At 44.9% G+C, this 12,281-nt stretch overlaps 1 protein-coding gene across 1 annotated transcript; it reads right to left on the bottom strand.

Annotated features, from left to right (window-relative positions):
- Window positions 1–523: 523 nt before the first annotated feature.
- Window positions 524–1,313, bottom strand: LOC123447946 (dirigent protein 21-like). Its single transcript, XM_045124688.1, has one exon. The coding sequence runs from the start codon at window positions 1,192–1,194 to the stop codon at window positions 649–651; it is 546 nt and encodes a 181-aa protein (XP_044980623.1). The 5' UTR covers window positions 1,195–1,313; the 3' UTR covers window positions 524–648.
- Window positions 1,314–12,281: the final 10,968 nt, after the last annotated feature.

The raw sequence follows: 12,281 nt of genomic DNA, 5'->3' as shown, positions 1-12,281 counted from the left end.
TGAAGCTTTTTTTTCCATGCCGGTTGAACCTTTTTTTATGTCGTTTGAAGCTTTTTACACACCGCTTATAGCTTTTTTTAATAAATGCATACGCACAGATCCGCCCATGGCAGGAGGCAGCCATGGCATCTCCCCCGTGGCTCGGCTCGAACACGGGCGATGGTGGTTTTGCAGCAGCGCCAGCGAAGGGTACGAGGGCGTGCGGCGGCGCCTGCGGGGGAGGGGGCGACGGCAGCCTGCGCAAAAGGAACGCCAACGAAGGTACGAGGGCGTGCGCGCGGGGGGGGGGGGGGGGGGGGGAGGAAGACAACGACGGCCTGCACAGAGGGGACGCACGCGACGACGACGCATGTGCGGAGGAAGGGGGCGGCGGCGACCTGCAGAGGGGACGAGCGCGATCCGTCCAGATCGGACAAACGTCGGGCCGAAATAGTTCGACCGACGCGCCGTGTCATAAACATTTCCTATTATCCTTCCAAAAGTTGACCCGTCAGTTAACAAAACCACAAATCACACACAGCCAGCACTCAGATCCATCACGATAACAAACGCAGCAAATATACAAAATCCATTTATTACAAGCAAAACCATCTCTTCCGTTAGTCATGGACCGGACATCATTAGCTAATTAAGCTCTGGCAGCTGCCGCTACGCCGCCGCCGCCTTAACGTAGACGGTATACTCGACGACGGTCTCGCCGGACTTGGCGCCGGAGTCCATGGTGCGCGCCTCGACGTAGCCGCGCGCCATGCGGAACTTGCCGGTGCCCCCGACGATGCTCATCTCCCTCACCGCCGACAGCACCTCGTTGCGGCCGTAGATGGTGAGGCCGCTGCCCTTGTAGTCCCCGGCGGTGAAGACGAAGTTCATGTTCATGAGGAGGCCGAAGGTGGCCTGGTCCGCGAACGTGTAGGTCCCCTGCGCGCGGCCAATCTCGTCCTTGGATTTGGCGGAGCCCGTGACGGCGGGGCCGGTGGTGAGCGGGTCGTCGATGGCCACGACCGCGCCGAAGAAGGTGGAGGAGCTGTTGGTGGACGCCGCCTGCGCAATCCGGATCGCGGTCGGGCTCGTCCCCGCCAGCACGTCGTGCCAGTACAGCTTGAACTTGGTCAGGCCGTCGTCCGCCGCGGAGGCCGGGGTCAGCAGCGCCGCCGCGCACAGGAGGAGGAGGAGCACTGCCTTGCTGCCGGCCATGGCTGGTGGATCTAGCTTAGCAAAGAGCCCTGGGTAATTACGAAAAGGGGGAGCGGGCTAGTGTGGCGTATTTGAGGAGAGGGTGACCGGACATGGGAGTGGGTGGCGCGGTGTCCACTACTCCACTCTATCTCTCTCGGTGGCCACTTGATTCGGTGCGCAGCGCATGTGGGACAGGTATCCTACACTGGTCGGGCCGGTTGGTATGGTAAGTTTTTCTCTCCTTTTCCTTTGCGTTGCACGCGCTCTCTCTCTCTCTCTCCTCCTCCTTTCGCTTTGGGTTTAGTTAAAGAAATGGCGATTCTTCAGTGCGGTGCGAGCAAAATGATGATGGAAAGCGTGGACTCGTCGTTCGGTAGGTGAGGTGAGGCCATGCATAATCCTCGAGTTACCTACTAAGTCTTTTAAGATATTTTACTAGAGGTTTACATACGGAACAAAATGAGTGAATCTATACTTTAAAGTATGTCTATATACATCCGTATGTAGTTCATTAATGAAACTTTTTTAAAGACTTATATTTAGGAACGGAGGGAGTACATAATTTATAAATACAAACACACGGTAATCTCTTGTTTCCTTACAGGGATCGCAAGATTTACATGGAAAATGACTGAAAGGGATGGTGTAATAACTGATAAGCTAAACGAGACCGACTTGGGTTGAGTGTGACGGGGCAGGCAACAAGCGAAACTGATGAAATGTAGCCACGTTGGTAGTACTAGTAGGTAAGATCAGATAAGCTGCTGTCTCGTTCAGTTTTGGGTTGGAATTAGCTACACGATTGCAGCGCATTTGCAAGGGTCGGTAACCTGCTGTCTATAACTCTATATATGCAGTAACCAACAACTCCTGCCGTTGCAGTACGCCAGGGCCGCCCTTTGCCTTTGTTCTAGAGCAACCCCAACGGCCCCACCAAATCCAGCACAGCTCATAATGCATGATGGTAGATTGGTAGTACTGAGTTAATAGTTCGTCCGTGTGCTATCACGAGGACAATTCATGTTTGTAGATGATTTTTGTAAACGGAATATCTATTCTTGGCACATTCATGTATTAGGGCTTCTATGTGGTGTCTTTAATAGGTCTGGTCTCTACGGGGGACAGGGTGTGCAAGCAAGCAGTGAATATGCCACATGTATTACCACGATGACACTTACAATTCACATATCTGAGGTTAAACCTTTTTATATTATTTTTTTCAAAAAAGTCCATCTTTTATATATATAAGATTTCTAGTCTTTTTAACTAATTTTCTGAGATAGACTTTAAATCAAATTACCAATCACGATCATATTTGTGTGTTAATAAATTTTACATGTTATGTTTCTGGAGCACACGTTTGTGGACAACGCGTCATACTAGAGTGTATATTCCGAGTGACCTTTATTGTTGTAGTCTTGTGTTGTAGGAGATGAACTCTTTTTTTTTCACTTGACGGGCCTTTACAGCATTGATCAGCTTGGTGCAAGTAGTGGACCGTACGCCGATTGACGTGGCGAGTGACACCGAGCATCCCGAAAGTTCAGAAGGCGATGACGTTCGAGGAGGAGTCCGAGGAGAGTGACGACGACGACGAGCAAGGGGACGAGGCGGAGTCCTCCCCGTTCGATGAAGTTTCGGTTGAGGCTCGTTCCAAGGCGCGCGAGGACCTTGGAGTCCGTGTTTCTGGCGCTAAGGTTCCCGGTGTCGCTAAGCCGACTGTGTCGGCCGTGCCGACCCACAGTTCCAAACAGGGACAGAGTGAGCCCGCGGTATCGCCAGAGAAGGCCGCCAAACAACCCAAGACCACTGTTTCCAAACCTTGAAAGGTTGTCATCCCGCGCAACAAGGTGGACGTGCGTGTGGCCTCACCGGAAGCGTTTTCGCCGAATGATGTAATTTTTTGAATGACTTTTACGATTGGCGGCCGAGTGACATATTTTCCGAATGTCTTCGTTGTAGAGATGATACCTCGACTGCCTCGCTGGAGCCCAAGGCCTCGGAGAAGGGTGAGGTTGATGCCAACGTCGCATCCTCCAAAGGTAGCACTTGAACTCGCTCATACTTCATTTGGGACTCGTGATTTCTCTTTGTAGTTAATCGTCGAGTGGTTTTCAACGCATGTAGGGCCACGTAACGTGATCGACCTTGACCCGCTTAACGCTCCAATCATAGAGGATGTGGTGATGAGGGGCGCCACTCCCAGCCGAGTGACCAGGTCTTCCGCTGCCAAGGTTTCGACTCCTGCGCGGGGGCGCCACTGTGGGGATTCGAGCATCACTCCGAACTGATCCGACTACCACGCCGCGAACTCCTCTGATGGCCAACATCTTCCAGTTGCACCATGTCTCGGAGGACCAAGAGGGTGCGCGTAAGGAGGCCTTGGCCCAGCTCGAGCTGACGACCGAACGACTGAAGGAGGCGTATAACGCCAGCGAAGCCTTGGGAAAGAATAGTCGGGTAAGTAACTGAACAAAGTCTTATAGGAGGAAAAACGCTCCTAAGGACACATGGGAATTTCTGTCATGCTAGTTTCATCATGTTCATATGATTCGCGTTCGTTACTTTGATAGTTTGATATGTGGGTGGACTGGCGCTTGGGTGCTGCCCTTACTTGGACAAGCATCCCACTTATGATTAACCTCTCTCGCAAGCATCCGCAACTACAAAATAAGAATTAAGACAAAGTCTCACCATAGCATTAAACTAGTGGATCCAACTCAGCCCCTTACGAAGCAACACATAGACTAGGGTTTAAGCTTCTGTCACTCCAGCAACCCATCATCTACTTACTACTCCCCAATGCCTTCCTCTAGGCCCAAGTATGGTGAAGTGTTATGTAGTCGACGTTCACATAACACCACTAGAGGAAAAGACAACATACAGCATATCAAAATACCGAACGAATATCAAATTCACATGACTATTATTAACATGACTTATCCCATGTTCTCAGGAACAAAAGTAACTACTCACAAAGCATAATCATAATCATGATCAGAGGTGTAATGAATAGCATCAAGGATCTGAACATAAACTCTTCCACCAAGTAATCCAACAAGCATCAACTACAAAGAGTAATCAACACTACTAGTAACCTTACAAGTACCAATCGGAGTCGCGAGACGAAGATTGGTTACAAGAGATGAACTAGGGATTAGAGAGTAGATGGTGTTGATGAAGATGTTGATGAAGATGCCTCCCCTCCGATGAGAGGAGTGTTGGTGATGATGATGGTGACGATTTCCCCCTCCGGGAGGGAAGTTTCCCCGGCAGGATCGTCCTGCCGGAGCTCTAGATTGGATCTGCTCAAGTTCAGCCTCGTGGCGGCGGCGAAACCACGAAAAAGCTCCCGTATGATTTTTTCTGGACCAAAACCCTTCATATAGCAAAAGAGGGGGGCTAGTGGGCCGTCAGGGAGCCCACAAGCCCCCACTCCGCCACCAGGGGGGTGGTGGCGGTGGCAGGGCTTGTGGCGCCCTGCCAGCCCCCCTCCGGTACTTCTTTCGCCCAATATTTTTTATATAATCCCAAAAAAATCCACGTAACTTTTCAGGGCATTTGGAGATGTGCAGAATAGTGGACTAAGATTTGCTCCTTTTCCAGTCCAAAATTCCAGCTGCCTGAATTCTCCCTCTTCAAATAAACCTTGGAAAATAAGAGAGAAAAGGCATAAATATGGTACCACAAAGTAATATAACAGCCCATAAAGCAATAAATATCAACATGAAATCGTGATGCAAAATGGACGTATCAACTCCCCCAAGCTTAGACCTCGCTTGTCCTCAAGCGAAAACCAAGTTTCATAAACATGTCCACATGTTGAGGGATGAAGGTGTCGATAAAACATAATACGGACATGAGGGCATCATGATCACACATAGAACAACAATACATCATAAAGACTCTTATGGGAAAGTAACAATTCCTTCACAAAGCAAAGCATGAAGCAAAAACCTTACCGAGAAGTAACCAACAATAATCCATAGTCATTGAAGCAATTGCAATTTATCACAACATCACAAAGAGTCAAATAAGAGCTTGTAAGGAAAATCCACATACTCAATCATCTCTTTTGTTTTCCACAATTGTTACAACTCACGTGGTACTCATGGTGTCGAAGTTTCAGCTGGACACAGAGGAAGATAGGGGCTTATAGTTTTGCCTCCCAACGGTTTACCTCAAGGGTAAAGTCAACAATAATAAAGCATGAGTACTCAACTCCAAGTTGATATATATATATATGAATATAGATCTTTCCCAATCATGTGACGGTAGCCAAGACAAAGGCAAAAATAGGGAATTGGTGAAGATCACCATGACTCTTACAAGGGCAAAAAGTAAAGGTACAAGACATGCCCTTCGCAGAGGGAAGCAGAGGTTGTCATGCGCTTTTGAGGTTGGAATGCGTGCCCTCTTAGTGCGGAGGAACGTCACTTTATATTGCCTCCTGTGATAAAGAACTTTATTATGCAGTCTGTCGCTTTTATGTCTTCCTCATCACAGGTTCTTACAAAGCTTATTTTCCACACACTAATAGATCATACATATTAGAGAGCAATTTTTATTGCTTGCACCGATGACAACTTACTTGAAGGATCTTATTCAATCCATAGGTAGGTATGGTGGACTCTCATGGCAAAACTGGTTGGAGGTTTATGGATGCACAAGTAGTATCTCTACTTGGTGCGGGAGTTTTGGCTAATATGAGGTGGAAGCAATTGTCACATGCTAAGGGATCTCTAATCATATAACATTGTTTGGAACCAAGCAAACACAATTCATTATGTTGTCTTCCTTGTCCAACATCTACTCCTAAGCATGTAATAGTTTGGTGAGTGCTCACAATTGTAAAAAGTGTCTAAGATGATATATTTATATGTGAACCTCTCTTTCCTTATTACTTCTTATTAATTGCAACAATGACTGAAGTCTATGTTGATTTATTCTCAACAAGTTTCAATCATCATACGTGTCATAAGTGAAGTTATCACTTTTCATAAGATCGTCTCATGATCTTTCATGCTATCGTTCTTTTCATACTTTTGATCATGGCACAAAGCAAAGCCCTTGACTAAGATACTCTTTATTATATAGCTCGCAAGCTCGAATACATCGGGGGAGAGGCAAAAGCAAAAGACTCAAATTAAACACTAAAGACTTATTCCTCTAAGAGAAGAAATAAAAACTGAGAAGGAAAGAACTAAAACAAAGGTAAAAGCAAAAGATATAAAGGTGATACGATACCAGGGAAACTCCCCCAAGCTTCGCAGAAGCCAAGGGGATTGCCCATACCAATGCTTAGTTGTGTTCCTTTGGTGGTGATGGTGGTGAGGTTGTTGGAGTAGTCTGATCCTCCATCTTCCAAGGCATAGGTGCTCCATCATGGCAGGATGAACGAGTCGTCGGAATCCTCAAATCTGCAGCCAACCTTATTGATTTAAATCTGTACTCATACTCACAGTTTTGGTTCTGCAGGTCATAGATCTGGCCCTGAAGTTGATCAACCCTGTCATAGAGCCTGGAGAGGTGTTTCCCAATGTCAATGGCATCCATCTTGTGATTGCTGGTGAACTCTGTGATCATCATGTGGTTGGCGTTGAGTCCACGCTCCACCATTCCTTGGCACTTGAAGACTTGTTGCTCCATTGCTTCGAGCCTCGTCTCCATGCTTCTGGTCTTCTTAGGCCCTTCAACATCACGGATGTGCAACATCCCCTCGCTCATCTTGATAGATTGATGGGTGTTTCAGCACTTCCGTGAGGTAGGGATTGATGACCTTCTCGAAGATCTTGTCCTTAGGAGCGTTTGGGGAAGTCATGATGATCTAGATCTGTCACAGAAACAGGCTCGAAATGAAAATAGAGGAAAATTGCGCGATACGGAGATCAAAACCTTCAGGCGAGTATATATTGTTTTTTTCTGGACCAGAAGGAGTGCTCCGCAAGAAAACGGAGTCCTGGAGGCACACGAGGTGCCCACAAGCTTGCCCTCCGCCACCAGGAGGGTAGGGGGTGGTGGCAAGGCTTGTGGCCACCTCGTTCGCTCTCCGGACTGCTTTTTTATTTTTCTAATTTTCCAAAAATTCCAAAACGGAGGAAATTTCCTATTGGAAAAGCACCGGAGTCCAATTTCTTACCGAAACAGATAAATCTTCGATTTAAGGGTCTGAAACAGGCTGATAAACATCCCTTATGTACTCCTCTAGAGTTATGACATTGATGATATTGGTCTCAACATATATGGGAGTACTAGAGATGTAATGCTTGATTCTTTGCCCATTTACCACTCTAGGAAAATTTCCTTCCGTGTTATTGATTTTGATGGCACCGGAACGATATACTTCCTCGATAACATAAGGACCTTCCCATTTAGAGAGAAGCTTGCCTGCAAAGAATCTCAAACGAGAATTGTATAGCAGGACATAATCACCTACATTGAACTCTCGTTTCTATATTCGTTTGTCGTGCCATCTCTTAACCTTTTCCTTGAACAACTTGGCATTATCATATGCGTGGGCTCTCCATTCATCTAACGAGCTGATACCAAACAACCGCTTCTCACCGGCAAGTTTGAAATCAAAGTTGAGCTCTTTAATTGCCCAATAAGCTTTGTGTTCCAGCTCAAGAGGTAAATGACAGGCCTTACCGTAAACCATTATATACGGCGACATGCCCATGGGCTTCTTATAGGCAGTCCTATAAGCCCATAGTACATCGTCAAGTTTGCTAGACCAGTTCTTTCGAGATCTATTGAGGGTCTTTTGTAAGATCAACTTGATCTCCCTATTACTCAGCTCCACTTGACCACTAGACTAAGGATGATAAGGAGATGCAACTCTATGGATGACATCATACTTAGCTAGCATCTTGCGGAAAACACCATGAATGAAGTGTGGACCGCCATCGGTCATCAAATATCTAGGGACTCCAAATCTTGGGAATATGACTTCTTTAAGCATCTTAATAGAGGTGTGGTGATCAACATTTTTAGTGGGGATAGCTTCTACCCACTTAGTAACGTAATCCACAGCAACTAAGATGTGAGTGTACCTATTGGAACTCGGGAAGGGTCCCATATAATCAAAGCCCCAGACATCAAATGGTTCAATGACAAGTGAATAGTTCATAGGCATTTCCTGACGCTTACTGATGTTCCCTATTCTTTGGCATTCGTCATAAGACAAGACAAACTTACAGGCATCCTTAAAGAGAGTGGGCCAATAGAAACCTAATTGCAATACCTTATGGGCAGTTCTATCTCCAGCGTGGTGTCCTCCGTAGGCTTCGGAATGACACTTCTGCAGGATCTGTCCCTGTTCATGTTTAGGCACACAACGTCTAATAACACCATCTACTCCTTCCTTATAAAGGTGAGGATCATCCCAAAAGTAGTGTCTCAAATCAAAGAAGAATTTCTTCTTTTGCTGATAGGTGAAACTGGGTGGTATGTATTTGGCTACGATATAATTTGCATAATCTTCATACCACGGTGCACTATGTGAAGTGCGGATGACATTTAACTGCTCATCAGGAAAGCTGTCATCAATAGGTCGTGGGTCATCAAGGACATTCTCTAGCCTAGACAATTTATCTGCTACAGGGTTATCAACACCCTTTTGGTCAACGATGTGCAAATCAAATTCCTGTAGCAGGAGAACCCATCTGATCAGCCTAGGCTTAGCGTCCTTCTTCTCCATAAGGTACTTAATAGCAGCATGATCAGAGTGAATAGTGACTTTGGAGTCAACTATAAAAGATCTGAACTTTTCACATGCAAATACGACAGCTAAAAATTCCTTCTCCGTAGTGGCATAGTTTCTTTGGGCACTGTCTAGAGTTTTATTAGCATAGTGACTGACATTCAACTTCTTGTCAACTCTTTGTCCTAGAACAACACCAACAACATAATCACTAGCGTCACACATGATTTCAAAGGGCAAGTTCTAGTCAGGTGGTTGAACAATAGGTGCGGTTATCGAAGCCTTCTTAAGTATTTCGAAAGCTTCCTCACAATCCTCATCGAAAACAAAAGGAACATCCTTCTGCAAGAGGTTGGTAAGAGGCCTAGAAATCTTAGAGAAGTCTTTAATGAACATTCTATAGAAACCAGCATGACCTAGGAAACTTCGTATACCTCTGATATCTGTGAGGCAAGGCATTTTCTCAATTGCATCAACCTTAGCCTTATCAACTTCAATGCCTGTTTCAGAAATTTTGTGTCCTAAGATGATACCTTCATTAACCATAAAGTGGCACTTCTCCCAATTTAAGACGAGGTTGGTATCTTCGCATCTCTGTAAGACTCGATCAAGGTTGCTGAGGCAATCATCAAAGGAATACCCGGAAATGGAGAAGTAATCCATGAAAACGTCGACAATCTTTTCACAAAAGTCAGAGAATATAGCCATCATACATCTTTGGAAGGTGGCAGGTGCATTGCATAAGCCAAAAGGCATACGTCTATAGGCAAAGGTACTGAAGGGGCAGGTGAAAGTGGTTTTCTCTTGATCAGATTGTGCAACAAGTATTTGCGAGAAACCTGAATAACCGTCTAGAAAGCAGAAGTGTGTGTGCTTTGATAGCCTTTCTAGCATTTGGTCGATAAACGACAAAGGATAATGATCTTTCCTGGTTGCCTTGTTCAGTTTCCAGAAGTCTATCACCATCCTATAGCCGGTAATAATCCTTTGTAGGATTAGTTCATCCTTATCATTAGGAACGACGGCGATACCTCCCTTCTTAGGTAGGCAATGTACTGGACTTACCCAATCACTATGAGCAACAGGATAAATGATTCCTACTTCCAGAAGCTTTAATATTTCTTTTCTAACGACCTCTTTCATCTTAGGATTCAATCTCCTTTGATGATCAGCAACTAGTTTGAAGTTAGGATCAGTTTTAATCTTGTGCTGACATAGAGTAGGAGTAATACCCTTAAGATCATCAAGAGTATATCCAATAGCAGCATGGTGCTTCCTCGGAGTTCTTAGTAACTTCTTCTCTTCGTGCTCTGAGAGGAGAGAACTAATAAGAACAGGATATATCTCCTTCTCATCAAGATAGGCATACTTAAGAGTATTAGGCAACGGTTTAAGCTCGAACACAGGATCACCCTTTGGTGGGGGAGGATCCCCAAGCAGTTCAACAGGCAGATTATTCTTGAGAATAGGATATTGTTCTAAGACAATTTTATCTATCTCATCTCTCTCCTCCATATGCATATCATTTTCATGCTCAAGCAGATATTGCTCTAAAGGATCCGTAGGAGGTACAACAATAGAGGCAAGAGAAATAATTTCATCTCTACCAGACGACTCTTTTTCATGGGGTTGTCTTCCAAACTTGGAGAAGTTAAATTCATGAGACACACCCTCGAAACTAATTGTTACAGTGTGCTTAATGCAATCAATGTGAGCATTGACAGTGTTGAGAAAGGGTCTACCAAAATATGATGGGACAAAAGCTATCTTGTGCAGTACCAAGGACGAGGAAATCAGTAGGATACTTCGTCTTACCACATAGGACTTCTACGTCTCTCACAATTCCCAGAGGGTAGATAGTGTCTCTATTACCTAGCCTAATAGTGACATCAATGGGATCTAACTCAGCAGGTGCAATCTCATCTTTGATTTCATCATATAGAGAATGGGGTATTGCACTAACACTAGCTCCCATATCACATAAACCATGGTAACAGTGATCTCCTATCTTGACAGAAACAACTGACAACCCAACTACATGTCTGTGTTTGTCTTTCGCGTGAGGTTTAGCAATTCTAGCGGAGTCCTCACAGAATTTGATAACATGCCCGTCTATGTCTTCGGCTAAGAGATCTTTGATAATAGCAACACTAGGTTCAACTCTAATCTCCCCAGGGGGTGCAAGTGGTCTAATGTAACCCCTACGTATCACAGTTGGAGCTTTAGAATAATCCGTTATCCTAGCAGGGTATGGTGGTTTCTCAGTGTAAGCACAAGGAATAACAGGATCACTAAAAGCAATGACTTTCTCCTCAACTCGATTGGTTTTGGCTATGTTGCTTTCTACAGGAGGATGATATTTAAACCACTTCTCTTTGGGAAGATCAACATGAGCAGCAAAAGATTCACATAGAGAAGCTACTATCTCAGAGTCAAGTCCATACTTAGCGCTAAAATCTCTAGAAGTGTTTGTCTCAACAAAAGATTTAACGCAATCAAACTGGAAATTCATACCTGACTCCTTACCTTCCTCCAGCTCCCAATCTTCAGAGTTGCGTTTGATTCTCTCCAATAAATTCCACTTGTGATCAATATCCTTCTTCATAAAAGAACCGGTACAAGAAGTGTCAAGCATGGTACGATCTTCATGAGAAAGCCGAGCATAAAAGTTTTGAGTGATGAGTTCTCTCGAGAGCTCATGATTGGGGCATAAATATATCATTGATTTAATCCTCCCCAAGCTTGAGCTATGCTTTCCCTGTCACGAGGCCAAAAGTTATAAATAAAGTTCCGATCACGATGTACTAAATGCATAGGATAGAATTTTTGATGAAATTCCAATTTCAACCGATTGTAGCCCCATGATCGAGTATCATCACATAGCCTATACCATGCCAACGCCTTATCCTTCAAAGATAAAGGAAAGACTTTCTTATTTACCTCATCCTCGGGCAAACCTGCAAGCTTAAATAAACCACAAACTTCATCTACATAGATCAGATGCAAGTCTGGATGTGAAGATCCATCTCCTGTGAAGGGATTAGCCAGCAGTTTCTCAAGCATACCCGAAGGAATTTCAGAAAAGATATTTTCAGTAGGTACCTCAGGTTGAGGAACAACTCCTTGTGCTTCCGTTCATGGTGAAGATACCCCGAACAAAGTCCTCAAAGGAACAGTTTCCATAGTGACAAGTGACAATAAATTTCAGCACAGTATATAAATGTTTCCTTACCAATTTCCACTTACCAAAGGCGCTTCACTCCCCGGCAACGGCGACAGAAAAGAGTCTTGATGATCCACAAGTATAGGGGATCAATCGTAGTCCTTTAGATAAGTAAGAGTGTCGAACCCAACGAGGAGCAGAAGGCTCTGATAAACGGATTTCAGCAAGGTAATAACTGCA

Source organism: Hordeum vulgare, chromosome 4H (assembly GCF_904849725.1).
Source record: "Hordeum vulgare subsp. vulgare chromosome 4H, MorexV3_pseudomolecules_assembly, whole genome shotgun sequence".
NCBI lineage: Eukaryota > Viridiplantae > Streptophyta > Magnoliopsida > Poales > Poaceae > Hordeum > Hordeum vulgare.
This window is presented reverse-complemented; position numbering and strand designations above follow the sequence as displayed.

Bases quoted from the DNA above. Each gene is read 5' to 3' on its own strand.
- LOC123447946 (XM_045124688.1), bottom strand. From the start codon at position 1,194: ATGGCCGGCAGCAAGGCAGTGCTCCTCCTCCTCCTGTGCGCGGCGGCG.